Here is a 17,484-nt window from a genome sequence, read left to right as displayed (position 1 = left end):
CTTAATACAAGTGGAGTCATCTGTGTGTAAAGACAATTAATAAAGTACAATAACTGTGAGCATGGTATGTACGTACATGCCATGCCCGTTGGATATGGGTTAGCAAAGTAAATGCTTCAAGTTAAAACCTCTATGCTTATACTGAATTATCAAAGTAGTCAAAGTACTACTAATATGTATGTAAGCATTCCCCTTCATCACATTTTCTGTTATTCATTATAGGCAATTATATACATTACTAATGCTCTTTTTATACAAGACAATAATTAAAGAAGCAACTGGGAGTAAGAAGTAATATGATTATGCTTAATACATAAACATTATATGACAATTTTAAGATCACAAATTTGGAGACAGGTTTGGGATTACCACAAAAGATTAATGAGAGCATTAGATTATATAAGAATTTATATGACACAAGTCATTATTGTGACACGTTGATGAAATGTGTGTGTTGCAAATAATTAGCAATGAGGAAAGAAGTGACTCCATGAAATAGGACTTTATAGGACTAGATTGGCCACATTTCACAAGCCGCTATGTTGCATCTTATGCCTTGCGGAAAATTCTCCGAAGATGGAAGTTATAGATGGTCGCTTTAAAGATTTTCTTAGAACAGACTGAAGAAAAAGCAGATGAATGCAGAAAGAAGTTCATTTAAAATGTACCCCAGCAGATGTATCCACTGCTTAAAAAGAAATTGCTCATAAAAACCCTTGCTCTCATTAAACCTTGGGGAATAACCCAAAGATTTAACGAGAGCAACTAATTTACGTGCTACAAATCAGTATTGTGACACATTGTTGAATTACATGTGTTGATTAAACACAACTCTAGTGCTCTAGTTTGATAACTAATTGATTATCAAGGTGAATATCTTAAAGCTTAATGCTAGAGTCAGACTATCAGGTACTAATCTCTGATCTCAAGAAAGCTCGACTTACACCTCCTTCTAATTGAATTGTGCAGATTGATCCCAGTCATTCACCGGCATTGAAAAAGTGAAATTTTTTTTCCATAGATGATATCTTTTATCTCTCCCACTGTATACGTCTAAAAGAAAAAAGAAAAAAAAAATCTTGTACATATATAAAGATTTATGTTTTTGACAGTAGTTTAAAGTTGAATTATTGTCTTCCAAAATTATATGACACCTCTTATGCCTAGCAAATAAGCTTTGCTCTTGCTTTGTAATAAAAGCTGCATTTTCATGGTGAAAAAATCCAAAAATATATCTTATTTTACAATTTTTAAAGAATTTATTAACATATTTTAAGGGTCAATATGGGATGCATGGATTCAAGTCTCAAATTGGTTTTCGTATTGCAAGACTCAACAATCAACTTTTGAAGGTAACATTTTATTTTGTCATATTTACTGACCTTCAACGAGACTGTAAACAAGGAGTGTCCTGTACCTAACGTTATGATTTCTTTCTTTATTTTTTTCTTTTTTTTTTTTCACATAGCATGTGAATAAGTATTGTACAGTGTTGCATGAAAAGGCTTTGGTTAAGACTTCATTCCATTTCCAGCTGATACCAGACAAGGCCCGTCAGAGCCGCAATCCATCAGGGGACTCTGGCACTTCAGAGAACGATCAGGTGGACTCCTCGGGGTGTTCGACTGGCAGTGAGTCGGACTCCTCCTCTGGCAGCCATCGTGTTCCCCAGTCTTCGGACTCTGGGACTGGAACGGTAAAGGGGATTTTCATTTTTTGACATTTTCCTTGCTAAGAGGAACTCCTGGAATCAAACTTTTCTTGATTGTATTTATGGATAATTAAGGTAGTATGTCTATCATATGAGATACTTGAGATTCACATTTCATATGAATGACAGTAAAGATTGTGAGCTGAAAAAGATTATGTAGAGCGATTCTAGTTGGCCTGCCACAGTGTAATGTTAAGGATAACATGTCTGATGTGGAAATTATCCATTTGTAGGAGGTTGGCTTTCCACCTGAGTCCAAGAACTGGGAGTCAGGCTCTCTGAGGCTCCGAACCCCAGTTCCTCCATATGTCCGCCCAGGATTGCCCCAAAATGTAAGTCAAATTGGACATAGCACTGTAAGGTAGCATTAACTTTGTGATACTTCTCTCAGCATGTGCTGCCACACACCTGTAATAAAAAAGGAATGTAGTTTTTTATTGTCATTTTGTGTCATCTTAGTAACTGTCTTGATGTAATTGTTTTTGCAGATTACTAGTGCGGGATATGTGTCTGTGTCTTCAGTGCCAAATCTTCCAGTGGGGTCCATGGAAGATGGGCTGTCTCTTCAGCAGTCCACCTCCAGCCTAGCCTTGGGAACACCATCTCACCAGCCTTTGGGAGCAAGGAGAGCCTCAACAGGTTACATTAGTATGCCTGACCAGGATGCAGAAGGTGTAAACCTCCCCCTAGAGATGTTAGGCAACGTCACCCTTCCGCATGACAGTCGGCCAGGCGGCTTCCCAGTTTACTCTAGACATAATTTCCCTCTTAAGAAGATGCCCACTTCTGAAATGTCACCCTACATGAAGACTGGATCTTTGCAACGACTCAATACTGGGTATGTTGCAGTTGCGCAGCCGGATGGAGGAGCAAGGGATACCATGTCGCAGGCTCATGGCTACTATGGAGGTGAAGAGCTTGGTGTCATGAAGAGGCAGTCATCCCTTTCAGCACTTCCACTTACTTATAATAAATCTATAAGTACACCAGATGAAGATTTACCCCCTGGTACATATTGCCGTGTAGGTGCTAGGGGCTCACCTGGCCCACCCCCAGGACCCTCCCCTGGGTATGTAAGTATCACGCAAGCCATGCCATCACATGCTATGTCTCATCCTGTCAACACCACTTCACCCACAAACAAATCTCCATATGTTACATTTGCCATGGCCAAGTCCATGCCTTCACCCACCAAGGAGCCAGAAAAAGCTGGTGGGGGCTATGTGTCTGTAGGAGACATGGCTGAGGGCCGTTGGGCCAATCCTGTGATGTTGGCCCCAGAAGATTTTGAAGAGAGTCGAGAGGTGAGCTCAGCACCGCTAGAAAGCACCCGGGGTCGGCCGACGTTATCCACGCGGCCGAATACATCTGAGGCAACTATTGCTCATAACCGCGGGGCAAGAAGCTTCCCTCCTTTAGCGCCATCACTCTCTAAACAAAGCTCAGGCTATGTTTCTCAGGATTCATTGCCCTTCCATGATCCTGTAGTTATGTCTCCCAAGAGGCTGCTGACCCAGAGCAAAGAGCCATATTCAGTGATAATGCCACCAGACCATAAAGGAACTGCCGTGTGAGCATGTATCATTTCTAGTGAAGTTTTACTCCATTGTTGCATAAGAAATGTTTCAAGTCAGTCCACTGTTATTCAATATATTTGGCTTGAAGAACATATAGAAGTCATAAAATAATTCAGTTATGTGTAAGACTCTTCCTGAGGCAAAGCCCAAAGGCAAAGTTTCCTTTACTCTGAGAAACTTACTTAACAGACTTCCATAATACTGGATATTAAATGATATATGTAAAAGCACATTTATTGTGTGTTACCAAGTATTTATGAATGCAGTGGTTCACTCAATATTCTGGAGCATAAGATGATGAGAAGCAGCCAATATGTGCGTCTATTATTTTGTGTAGCATTGTTAATTGGGGGGGAGGATTTTAGTGCAAATCATGGTGGTGTTACTAATTCTTGATCCCTCAGTTACCTACGTGGTACACCTTTAGAAAGTACAAAGATATGATCCCGGTAGTGGTGTTTGCCCAGCAGTATGTGATGGTATTAGTTATGTTAAGTTGGTGTATATATGGATAGAGTTGTTAAACTGAAAAACAAAAACAGAAAATATGTGGTTTTCCCCATTAAGATAAAGAAGTCTTCAGAAGGCAAAAATAAACTATTCCAATCTATCTTGGGATGTGGTGGAGAAAGAAATCTCAAAAAATACCAAAATAAACACCTGAAATTCAGATCTTTTACTGAAATTGTGTGTGAGAATTGAGTTTCTGTTTGTTTTGTGAATTGCTAGGACTGTGATTTTACCCAGAAGTTTGCTGCTCACTTACTTTAATGCTGTTAAAACATGACATTCTGGAAATTAGTAGTGTAATTCAAATCAACAAGGATAAAGTGTGGTGGCAAGGTTTTGGTTGGTTTACCAGCAATGTGTCTGATGTTACTATTGCTTGTTGCTATTCCCAGTGCAATACCCACCATAGGTCATGATGCCATGTTGAAGTTATTTTGAACCACGGGGATAATGAAAGAGCTTCAGATGTTACCTCTATACAGCTTGATATTTTTATTTGTTTGGCAGAGAAAGCCATATAGATGCCACATCCCTTGACACATAGATGTTGATTTTGTACAAAAAGGACTGTTACAGAGAATTTACTTATTAATAGAATCTCAATACAAGCTTGCAGTTGGATTGACCTCCACACTGCTAAGGCTCTGAAACAAAACAGAAGGTTAAGGGGCTCTGCTACATGTTGGGAAAAGAATGATTGTTTTGAAGTTATTCAGTGCTGGCTATGTCTCTCCAGTTCTGTGCCAAGATATTGTTCATGTGGTGAGAGTTCCAGATACACACTTCCTAATGCTCAATACATCTCAGTTTCAATACTCAGTTTGCATATGTAAGGAGGATCTGGAGCCAGTTGCTTCTTTCAGATTGTGTAGCACTGTGTTTTAAAGGTAGTGGGTGAATGGGTGTGATGGCAACCTGTGGTATATAGGAGCACTTTTGCTTTTGCCAGACTTTGTAACAATTTTATTTCTGTTGATTATTTTAGTGATTTTTTTTTTTCTTATAAATTTCCAGTAGAGAGGTGGGCTAAAATATTCCCATGCAAATATAAAGTGAACATTTGCATAGGAAAAATCCAAAAGATCAGCAGCTTTGCCACCTATATACTCCACACCATCTTGCTTTCCCCATTAATATTATGAAGAGAAGAGATACGGAGGATTATTATTTTGTTCAAGTTGAAATCTTCCTATCAGCAACAAGAGCAAAAACTCAAAAAAAAATTTAAAATTACATCATCAAATCTCAAGAATAAGAACTTCTTTTCCTAATCTGATGGAAAATCAAGGGGTGAGCAGTAGACTCAACTACATACTCAAACACAGTGAGAGTGATCCTGTTGTGTTTTAGAATGTTTATTGCATGTATTATACTTGTTATCTGTTCATGTATGTTAACTTACCGCCCAATACTTATCACTTTGCCATTATTGTCCATGCACCATAAGAGCTTGTTTTTCACTGCACATCCATGAAATCAAAAACAGTGTCCAAACTGGCTACTGTATTCTTTGTGCTATAGGTAGATATACAGGTCTTACAAACAATTCTCATAACCAATCAGCGAATGTGACTTGGAAATTTACATTTAATGAAGAATGTAGATTCCACTACTCTGTGCTGATAGGGTCAGGCAAGCCGTACCATTGTAGAAGTTAACATACTGTGTATCTCTAAGATACAGCATTAATGTCTGCTCAAGTTTAAGTATCCCAGACACTTTAATAGGGAAGAATTTTATGGAAATGCATTTGATAAGATTGAGTGATATAACTATTTTGTTGATAATCTGTGAGACCGAGCGGTATTTGTTATTGAAAAGAGTTTGAGTTGATTGAAATGAATTATAGAATACACAGGAAGAAGAAATATATGAATAGTTATTATATTTACAATAATATATATTCATTTTGAATAATATTGTATTATGACATGAAGGTGAGAGTTTATAATTATTCAGGAAGTTTTCAGATGCCCAGCAATACTATCCATGAGCTAGAAACAAGGCAGAAACTTAAAAAAAAGGGTAATCATTTTCTGTTTCATCTTGTGTGAGTTTCATCTTGAAGATTCATTTATATGCTGCTGGTCTCATTTTGCCTTAGAGTACTGTGGTCATGAAAGGTATAAGACATTTAAAATAGGGGATATTGCATGCATGTTCTGCTTATATATTCATTTCAGAGAGATATATAAATTTTTTATGAATGCCCATTGTCTTTTCCAGTTCAGTGAAATATGCTCTGTCAGCAAACTAAAAGTACCTATTTGAAAATTTAGATATGTATGAAAAATTTATATAGATTATATATACATAGGAAGACTCTTGTGCTTTTTTGAGATTTGAAGTACATAACGTGCATTGGATAAAATGAGAGAGAAATTACGTTTCATGGTTTATTATAATTACTTTTTTTTTTATCACGGTATTCATAGATGGGATTCTTATCTCAGAGACATTATAGAACAATCTAACTGTCTAGTCCTCATAAATAAACTTGTACAAAGTGATTCTGAAGTGAATGTTAAGGAGGTGTCAAGATGTCAGCAATTATGAACAATATTCAAAAGCGTTAATTGTCTTTGAATGGTAAGATGTTTGAGGGAACTTGAGGGAACCTGTCAATAAAATCTTGCTTATTTAAAAGATATTTAGGTTTGGATTTCCAATGGCAAAACTCATAAATGAAATGGCTTAATTGTGCTTAAGATTCAAAGTGTTTTAGTGATCTTATTAATGAATTATCGGAAAGTTAAAGTTCCATTTTGATCTTGTATTTGTGTAGGTTCAGAGTTGCTGGTTTTGTCACCTGTAATTACTAAAGAAACTGCATACAAATATTGACGAATTATATGAGGTTGAGTAATGCACTGAGGACACGAGACTGAGAGGTGAATGTCTGTGCCAGTATGTAAGTTGACATCGATGTTGAAGATATATTTAAACCGCCCATAAATATACTGAACCTTATGTAAAACTTCAAAATTTGTGCCAAAGTGACATATGGCGAAAAGGCAAGAGATGCTTTTGTGTTGATTGTTAAATATATATAGATTAACTAATACAGCATTGTAGATATTTTTTATGTAACATTAATTGGACTTTTAATTTCAAAGTGTTCTTGTGATAACTGTATACAGTGTCTAATGAATTTTGTAAATATATTTTCTGTCTGTGTAATTAGTTCCATGATATGAAGATTACTTTTTTCATCATACAGAAACAAGATTGAAGTCAATTCCATGATCAAATAGATAATTTATTATTCAGTGGATTTTCTACTGCCCTCGTTGCCATACTGTCACAAAGCTCTCGAGAAATGTATTGTTTAGTATATGATAAATTCAATTGAAAGCAAGTCCCTCCCCAAAAGTGATTTATTTGTAAAGGCTCATGCTAAGGTTTCTTTGGGTAACGTTTCCTGGCGCAACTAAATTTCAATTGTGGCCTTCAAGGTTTGTTCAGTTTCTGGATCCAGCGAGGCGACGATGCAGAAGACATTTTCCTGACTAGCATGAGCCATAAAAGAATCATCCCAGACTTTCCCATGTCTTCCTTTTTCTTCCTAAAGAACCTCATTTCCCGTGAGATTATTGACCTATCTGTTACCTTTAAGTACTTCGGTGGTAACTATATTAGGGTTACTAAAAAAAAAAAAAAGAAAAAAAAAGAGAGAAAAAAGAAAAAAGTATGCCCTTTGACCGAATGTCGCAATCAATTTCTTTGAGCTGTGTATATGAAAATATGACTTGTTCCCTGTTTGTGAATAATGACATTTAGGCTTTATTGAAATCTATTATTTTAGGTCAAAGTCATTGATTGTTGAACATACCAATATCCTCCTTTTGGATTTGTGCTGTAGGAAGCCAATGCATTAACCTTGGCTATTGGACATACCATGTTTGTGTGCAACATACTCTTAGGGCTAAATTGTAATTATTACACTGTAAACAGAAAACTTGTATGTACAAAGACTGAACATATTTTATTGGAGAAATTTGTCTTTTACTTAACCTTTAATAAATATTGGCTGAATAAATGTTCTTTTGCAGGTGTTATACACAAGTAAATTTATGATGATAATTATGATGTCGAATGATGAGCTTAGCCATCATTAGACATCACCATTTGGGGATTTCAGTGCACTAATAACTATATAGACCTATTGCTGTCAATTGCTGATCATGCTCTGGGTCAGACCTTGATGATGTGAAATAGTGTTGGGGGAAGGATATGAATATACAGTTATTTATACATCAATCATATATTCTTTGTATATATATATATACATACATATATACACATACATACATACATGTGTGTGTGTGTGTGTGTGTGTGTGTGTGTGTGTGTGTGTGTGTGTGTGTGTGTGTGTGTGTGTGTGTGTGTGTGTGTGTGTGTGTGTGTGTGTTTGTGTGTACATATATATATATATTATATATATATATATATATATATCTATATATATATATATATATAATAGATATATATATATATATATATATAATACTATATATATATAATATAATATATGATATATATATATATATGTATGCAATGATTAAGAGAAAGTCGAATTTACACATTACAAAAAAACAGAAACATAAATATCCTAAAATGGGGCTTTACAAACTTGAAAACTAAAAATAATGCAATAAAATGAGTACAGCGTACAAATGAACTAAGTAAAAGGCTTGACAGAACTAAAAGTAAACATAAAAATCGGGCTTTAGAAGTAAAAAACAAAAACAAAAAAAACAATAAAACAAGTACAACATATATGAATGGATGTGAGTATGCTTTTACATGATGAGTTGCTGGTGGTATTGAGTGCTTGCCAAGACTGAGAAGTTTTGGCGATGTATAAGGTGATCTGTGTCGTTTGCGTGATTCGTGATTACCGAGAAAGGTGCTTTGGCCATTTGGATGCCAGTTCGGTCGGAAATGCCCAGATGCTGTGAAATGCGCGTTTTGAGATGTTTGCTTAGTTACCATATGATGCTTAGACAGGTATTGACCAATGTTTGATCATAATTTGGAGTCGTTATGAAAGGTTTCGATAAGTGAAATCGGTTCTTTAAGTTTGGTAAATGCGTATGTGGAGTGTATTTGACTAGATTACGTTTGTATGTAATAGGGATGGATGAAGAGAACCTTGAACACAGACCAGTAAATGTGGGTTTTCTGTACATAAAAAATGTCAAAACTGTTGCCAGAGTGGTGGATGTACATGTCCCCAAAAAAGGCAAATTTCCGTCCTTTTCATGCTCAACATAATTCACATTCGGGTGTTATGAATTGAGATTGCTAAGGAATTCCGGTACGTGTGTCAGTGAATTAAATACGAGGAAGGCATCCTTGACAAATCTTTGAAGGTCTGAAATTACTAGGGCACTTAGAAAACCAGTTATGCTCATGATGACATAAAATGCGTTTGCATTTGGAGTGCTTGCCAAGACTGAAAAGTTTTGGCGATATATAAGGTAATCTGTGTCGTCTGCCGTACAGAGCTATCGAACGCCAAGGTTTGAAAGAACGAACGCGGGAGAACGACTTACAATTTCAAAATACATGTAAGGTACAGATTTTAACGCCAAATTTTCTGAGATTCAAAGTCCCTAGCCATGCACTACAACGAACTACCGTATATAATAACTGTCAGAAATAGTTCTTCAGACAGGAGATTTCACTCAAACTGAGTTATGACGATTTTTTTTATTATTATTATTGAAATGTAATGTATCACCAAATTATTTTACTCATCTAAAGAGTTAGATTGAAAAACGTAACAGTCACTGCATGGTTAAGAAGTCTAACCTCAAGCGGTTGGGTTATATCCCTGAAATAACCCTTTACTCTGACGTAGTTATTTTCAATTATTCTAATGCACAGCTCTCCGGTGTCCAAAAGGGAGTTTTGTCACGAGGTCTTAAATTTTAATTTTACCCTGATCGCCTCAACTCGCTACAACATTTTACGACTTTTGAGGAACTTCATCATGACCTCAAGAATGAAACCCTATGACTCGCTGTGCAAAGGTTCAAATTATGTTAATACCCAGATTAAATATTTGACGTTTAACTTTTTTATTCCCATAATGCTTTCAAAAGATAACAATTTACCCAGCCTCCCAAAGTATCCAAACTTATCAGTGAATTCTACCCACATATCAAACTATTTAGAGCAAAGAACATTATCGAAAACCTGGATTTAAGATCAAACATTGTGTACTCTTAGTAACAACGAAAGCTCTACATCATTTTTATGCTTCCAAAACCCTACCCTTTGACCGAACGTAGTGCCCATAGGTTTGTGTGTTTTTATTTTCAGTGTGTTTCGTTCCGTTTTGTTGTTTTTCACCCATTAATTTCTCGTTTTAACATTATTCTTCCGGAGCGGTATCTACGAAAATTCTCAGACAGTTTCGAGACCATTCTGAGACTAAAATTTGAGACCGTCTCAAAAGCCGGCGCGCGTGCCACATATAAAATTATCAACAAATACATAGATTAAATTAATACTTTTATATTGCTCAAACTAATGTATATAAGGTTTAATAACTTTTTATACTAATGCAGTCATGGGCACGTTCATTCTAAATAAAACCTTACATACATCAAATAAGATAAGTTGAACAGGTGACACCAATGCCATAATGTAGACGATTGTCTACATCGTACATATACGTTCATCAGTTCATTTCAGATTCATAAATATCTTCACATGTATGCAAATGTGTTTTTATTAATCTAATGTGCCAGCGTTACTTATATCATTATATATCTACAAGAAACAAACATGACTAATGACAGTGTAATGACCTTTGCTGAAACGCCGGGCCGTGACATCGCTTTCTGCTAACTGTTGTGATTAATGAACACCTTCAAATATATGAAGATGTTTTTACTTAGAGTAAAACATATATTATGCATGAGTAACATGTGCAAAGGGCCTTGTTACTGAAATAAACGTGAAAATTAATGGGAAAGCCCTCTGCCGAAGCGTGGTGGACGTCGCTTGTTATGCCTAGGTAGGCATAAATCAGACGAGTCAAATCTCTCTCTCTCTCTCTCTCCTCTCTCTCTCTCTCTATCTTCTCTCTCTCTCTCTCTCTCTCTGTCTCTCTCTCTCTCTCTCTCTCTCTCTCTCTCTCTCTCTCTCTCTCTCTTCTCTCTCTCTCTCTCTCTCTCTGTCTGTCGTCTTCTTCTTCTTCTTCCTTCTCTCTCTCTCTCTCTTCTCTTCTCTCTACGAGAAAGTGCTTTGGCCATTTGGATGCCATCGGTCGATGCAGTGCTGTGAGATGCGTTTGAGATGTTGCTAGTTACAAATTTGATGCCTTACGTCAGGTATATTTTACCAAGTTGATAAATCAGTGGCATTCTGTCGTTGAATTTGAAAAGGTTTTCGATAATGTTCTCTTTGCTTTGAAAATAACTTAGTTTGATATGTGGGTAGAATTCACTTTAAGTTTGGATACTTAAGGTTTTAACTAGCACCGTAATGTTGGAGTGTTCATTACTGACAGTGTTATTCAGAGTTCTGCCAATATATGTATCAGTAAAATGTTTGGGGAAGCCGTTATAGTAGAGGAGGTTTCGAATAAATGAAAGTTCCGGTTATATAAGTCCAGTTTGAGTAAGTGCGGTATGCTCGAGTGGTGAGCGTGTTGACTAGATTACGTTTGTATGTAATTGGGATGGATGAAGAGAACCTTGAACACAGACCAGTAAATGTGGGTTTTCTGTACATAAAAATGTCAAAACTGTTGCCAGAGTGGTGGATGTACATGTCCCCAAAAAAGGCAAATTTCCGTCCTTTTCATGCTCAACATAATTCACATTCGGGTGTTGTGAATTGAGATTGCTAAGGAATTCCGGTACGTGTGTCAGTGAATTAAATACGAGGAAGGCATCCTTGACAAATCTTTGAAGGTCTGCAATGACTAGGGCACTTAGAAAACCAGTTATGCTCATGATGACATAAAATGCGTTTGCATTTGGAGTGCTTGCCAAGACTGAGAAGTTTTGGCGATGTATAAGGTAATCTGTGTCGTCTGCCGTACAGAGCTATCGAACGCCAAGATTTGAAAGAACGAACGCGGGAGGAGGACTTACAATTTCAAAATACATGTAAGGTACAGATTTTAACGCCAAATTTTCTGAGATTCAAAGTCCCTAGCCATGCACTACAACGAACTACCGTATATAGTAACTGTCAGAAATAGTTATTCAGACAGGAGATTTCACTCAAACAGTGAGTTATGACGATTTTATTATTATTATTATTGAAATGTAATGTATCACCAAATTATTTTAATCATCTAAAGAGTTTGATTGAAAAACGTAACAGTTACTGCATGGTTAGGAAATCTAACCTCAAACGGTTGGGTTATATCCCTGAAATAACCCTTTACTCTGACGTAGTTATTTTCAATTATTCTAATGCACAGCTCTCCGGTGTCCAAAAGGGAGTTTTGTCACGAGGTCTTAAATTTTAATTTTACCCTGATCGCCTCAACTCGCTACAACATTTTACGACTTTTGAGGAACTTCATCATGACCTCAAGAATGAAACACTATGATTCGCTGTGCAAAGGTTCAAATTATGTTAATACCCAGATTAAATATTTGACATTTAACTTTTTTATTCCCATAATGCTTTCAAAAGATAACAATTTTCCCAGCCTCCCAAAGTATCCAAACTTATCAGTGAATTCTACCCATATATCAAACTAAGAGTTATTTTTAAAGCAAAGAACATTATCGAAAACCTGGATTTAAGATCAAACATTGTGTACTCTTAGTAACAACGAAAGCTCTACATCATTTTTATGCTTCCAAAACCCTACCCTTTGACCGAACGTAGCGCCCATAGGTTTGTGTGTTTTTATTTTCAGTGTGTTTCGTTCCGTTTTGTTGTTTTTCACCCATTAATTTCTCGTTTTAACATTATTCTTCCGGAGCGGTATCTACGAAAGTTCTCTGACAGTTTTGAGACCATTCTGAGACTAAAATTTGAGACCGTCTCAAAAGCCGGTGCGTGCCACATTTAAATTTATCAATAAATACATAGATTAAATTAATACTTTTGTATTACTCAAACTAATGTATATAAGGTTTAATCACTATTTATACTAATGCAGTCATGGGCACGTTCATTCTAAATAAAACCTTACATACATCAAATAATATAAGTTGAACAGGTGACACCAATGCCATAATGTAGACGATTGTCTACATCGTACATATACGTTCATCAGTTTATTTCAGATTCTTAAATATCTTCACATGTATGCAAATGTGTTTTTATTAATCTAATGTGCCAGCGTTACTTATATCATTATATACCTACAAGAAACAAACATGATTAATGATAGTGTAATGACCTTTGCTGAAACGCCGGGCCGTGACATCGCTTTCTGCTAACTGTTGTGATTAATGAACACCTTCAAATATATGAAGATATGTTTTTACTTAGAGTAAAACATATATTATGCATGAGTAACATGTACAAAGGGCCTTGTTACTGAAATAAACGTATATGTATATATATATATATGTATATGTATGTGTATATATGCATATATATGTATATATGTATATATGTGTATATATGTATCTATATGTGCATATATGTGTGTATATATATGTATATATATGTGATATATATATATATATATATATATATATATATATATATATATATATATATGTGTGTGTGTGTGTGTGTGTGTGTGTGTGTGTGTGTGTGTGTGTGTGTATGTGTGTGTGTGTGTGTGTGTGTGTGTGTGTATGTGTGTGTGTGTGTGTGTGTGTGTGTGTGTGTGTGTGTGTGTGTGTGTATTTACAAACACACACATGATTACTGTGAAGCCAGTTTCTATATACCTCCAAGCTGAGTAATTTATGAAGTAATGAGTAATGAACAATGGCTAAAATTTGCACAAAAGAGTTAACGGTTTTTACAATTTTATGGCCTGCTTCATCAAAGAATGTAAGAAGGGGAGTATAGATGTTTTATGGTTAGGTTCTCTCTCTCTCTCTCTCTCTCTCTCTCTCTCTCTCTCTCTCTCTCTCTTGTCTCTCTGTCTCTCTGTCTATCTCTTTCTCTCTTTCTCTCTCTCTCTCTCTCTCTCTCTCTCTCTCTCTCTCTCTCTCTCTCTCTCTCTCTCTCTCTCTCTCTCTCTCTCCTCCCTCCTCCCCCTCTCTCTTTCTCTCTACCTCCTTCCCTGATTTACCCTCTCCCTCTCTTTCTCTCTCCCTCTCTCTAAATCACATCAAGAATAAAATGTATAAAATGTATTATGTAGTAACAGCATAGGATATATATATATATATATATTTATGTAGTAACAGCATAGTATATATATATATTTTTTTGATTTGTTTGTTTCTTTCTATTTTTCCTTTTTTATCAAATATATTAATATCCAGGAACCGTACGTATAATGCCCAATTAACCCATGTGGACTTTTCCCATGTGGTAAATGGTCATTTTTTTCATGAGTAACAGGACTGCCATATATTCAGTACAGAAAGGTGTGGCCGAGTTTATTCCAAATTGTTTTAAAACTAACAGTTTAAAGAAATGTTCGCCAGCCTCTTTGTTCATATACAGTATATGTATACTTATGTGTATTTTACGTATATGCATATGTGTATGTATATTTATGTTTATCAGTCAATCAGTCTATCTATCCACCTATCTATCTATCTAGAGAGAGAACATAACCATAAAACAACATTGCTCCTGAACAATGTGCTCTCAGTATAATTCATGACAAAGCACCTCATTCGTTACTATCAGCTGGGCAGTGAGAACTTCTAAAACTTCTAAAAAAACGTTAGAAAATGAACGAGACATCATATCTGCGTTCAATTTCTTTTCTTTTTCTTTTATAAGGTGGATGCGGAGTCTATAAATTGCTATAATATTATTTCCAAAACAACATTCTGGAAAGGGTAAGTGAAATACAATGTACAAAGAAACAATACACTTTATTAATATCATATTTTTATTTAACAAACTGTACAACTTACACACATAAAACGAAATATATATCTATACAACACAAAACGTTTATTTATCAAATTCTTTTTTTTTCTTTTTTACAATTTTTTTAGAATCTTGCATGATATACAAAAGGCATTTTGAATCACTTTTATCACCTAATATAAAGCGCTATGATGGTGATAATGAAAGTGATTACAGTATAACAGTAGCAGTGGTAACAGTCGTAATGATAATGATATTGTTAATAATCATGATAATCATGGTAATACTAAAAGTGATGAAAATGATAACCCTTATAATACTGATAATAACGGTAATAGTAATAATGAAGATAACGATGGTAATAATTACAAAGTGGACATAGCGATGATAATAATAACAATAGTGAACACGTAGGGAAAATATTTGATAATGATAATGATTATTGGCAAACATTACTATTATCATTTTGTTATTGTTATGACAAAAGTACATCATATGACAGATATACTTGTGTATCTCCTTGGGTAGAACATTGTTATTTTAGTAATAAAATAACAAGAGGAATAATATTGACAATAATAATTATGATGAGAATAATTAATATAATAATAATGGTAATAATAATGATGAATATGGTAATAATGATATTGATAATAATGATAATGATAATAATAACAACTGTAATAATAACAATAATACTAATAATGATGACTAATAGTAATTAATAATGATAATAATAATAGTAATAATAATAATGATAATAACAGTCATAATGATGATAAAGATAAAATAATATGAATAATAATGAACTGCCTTTAATAAGTACTGCAGCGAAGACTAATGCTCACAAAATAGTTACTTCAAATGTGCCAGGCTGTAAAATAAAATCAGAAATTTATTCCGCATCACCATATCATTAAGTATATTTCTAAAAAAAAAATGCCGATACAACACATGCTTGCACACAATACCATATTCGAGACTTAAAGTTACAATGCAAAACAGATTTTCCTTATGACACCCACATACAAAATCTGGTAGTTCATGGACGACCGTGGCATGACACAAATAAGCAAATTGGACATACATGGCACACGATGAAGATATCTCACAAATATATGTTCTTAAAAGTTTTATTCTTACTTTTTGATATTTGCACCACTAGAAAAAACGAAATTTTTCACACATATACATATATAATAGATATTTATGTACAGTAAAAAGAAAAGTAAAATTGTACAAAATATTCAAATGGCAGCCGTAACATATTAACTGTCAATTCAAGAACAACATTTCGATTCTCAGAGTCGACATTTACGGGTCCCTTTCGCTACTCTTCCGTTTTAACAAAATATTCCATAATTTTTATGGCTCTGATGGTCTTTACTATTGCAATATGACTTAGATGTATTGAGCACGAAGATTATTCATAAGAAAGGCAGATTGCATGAACGCTAACTTTGCAGTGATGACCACTGATGATCAGTTCAGTCCGTAACCTGCATGGTATGTAATTAGTGATTTGAATTTTGCAATTACAAATATGGCGAAAAGAGGCAGAACTGCAGCTCAATATATATATATATATATATATATATATATATATATATATATATATATATATATATATATGTGTGTGTGTGTGTGTGTGTGTGTGTGTGTGTGTGTGTGTGTGTGTGTGTATAAATATATTCTTTTACTGTAGACCTAGACTACCAAAGCCCATCTCAGAATGTTTTGTGGCTGTCGGGCCTTGCAATAAAACAATATCCAAGATCTTAATTTTATTTTGGCACTCATATGTCATATACAAATGAACATACAGCTCACAGCACAGATATATATGTCAAAATACATGTACATGTACAAACGTCGACTTAACTAAATACCGAGTTTGTGACAAGAAGGAACTACACTTTACGACATCATGGATTTAATAGTTATTAAACCTGAGCGTCTGTGAAATAGATAAAGCCCTAAAGTAGATTATGGTTTCATGAATGATGGCGTCTTTGTAAACTCGCCTCTGTATTACACATACACTTTTTATCATATTATTTATTTATTTGTTTGTTCATTTATTAATTTGTTCACTTATCTATCTGTTTACTAGTTTTTTTTTCAAGTCTTTAAGGAGCACCCGTTGAAAATCAGATTATTTCATTTCACACTAATAAACGATCGAACACTATTCGGAATCATGCCTTTGTACTCTTGTAGAAGTGTTCCTCGAAGGAAACGCTTATAGAATGATGAATCTATAACAGTACCGTCTTCGCAATTCACATACAAGATAGAAATAAAAAAAGAAAGAAAGAAAAACGTGCAAAAAATCAATGACCTAAGTAGGATATGGTCTCAAGCCTACATATATATATATATATATATATATATATATATATATATATATATATATATATATATATATATATATATATATATAATTTAATGTAAATGATAATAATTATATATACTACCTGTTTCTTAAATGAAGGAAATTTAATATCACCCACCAAGATCCTTCATATTAATTTCGTGAGCTGAATCTGGAAATACTAAATAATCACTGGTTTTGTCATCACAATGCAATTCATTTGTACGTAAAAGATTAAAAAAAGCTTTGATTAAAACTTGGATGTAATTCATGTAATATTTTTAGAATACTTCGTCACAGATTTTCACAGTTGTTAT

The 17,484-nt window shown here is 34.6% G+C and overlaps 1 protein-coding gene across 1 annotated transcript in view; it reads left to right on the top strand.

Annotated features, from left to right (window-relative positions):
* The window catches only part of LOC119579687, a 104,425-nt gene extending 96,630 nt beyond the window's left edge, over positions 1 to 7,795 (top strand). Inside the window, exons 23-25 of the mRNA XM_037927597.1 lie at positions 1,535 to 1,696; positions 1,945 to 2,043; positions 2,200 to 7,795. Coding sequence (XP_037783525.1) covers positions 1,535 to 1,696; positions 1,945 to 2,043; positions 2,200 to 3,285 — 1,347 coding nt within the window. The 3' untranslated portion in view covers positions 3,286 to 7,795. The remainder of the gene's footprint in view (positions 1 to 1,534; positions 1,697 to 1,944; positions 2,044 to 2,199) is intronic.
* Positions 7,796 to 17,484: the final 9,689 nt, after the last annotated feature.

Source organism: Penaeus monodon, chromosome 12 (genome assembly GCF_015228065.2).
Source record: "Penaeus monodon isolate SGIC_2016 chromosome 12, NSTDA_Pmon_1, whole genome shotgun sequence".
NCBI lineage: Eukaryota > Metazoa > Arthropoda > Malacostraca > Decapoda > Penaeidae > Penaeus > Penaeus monodon.
This window is presented reverse-complemented; position numbering and strand designations above follow the sequence as displayed.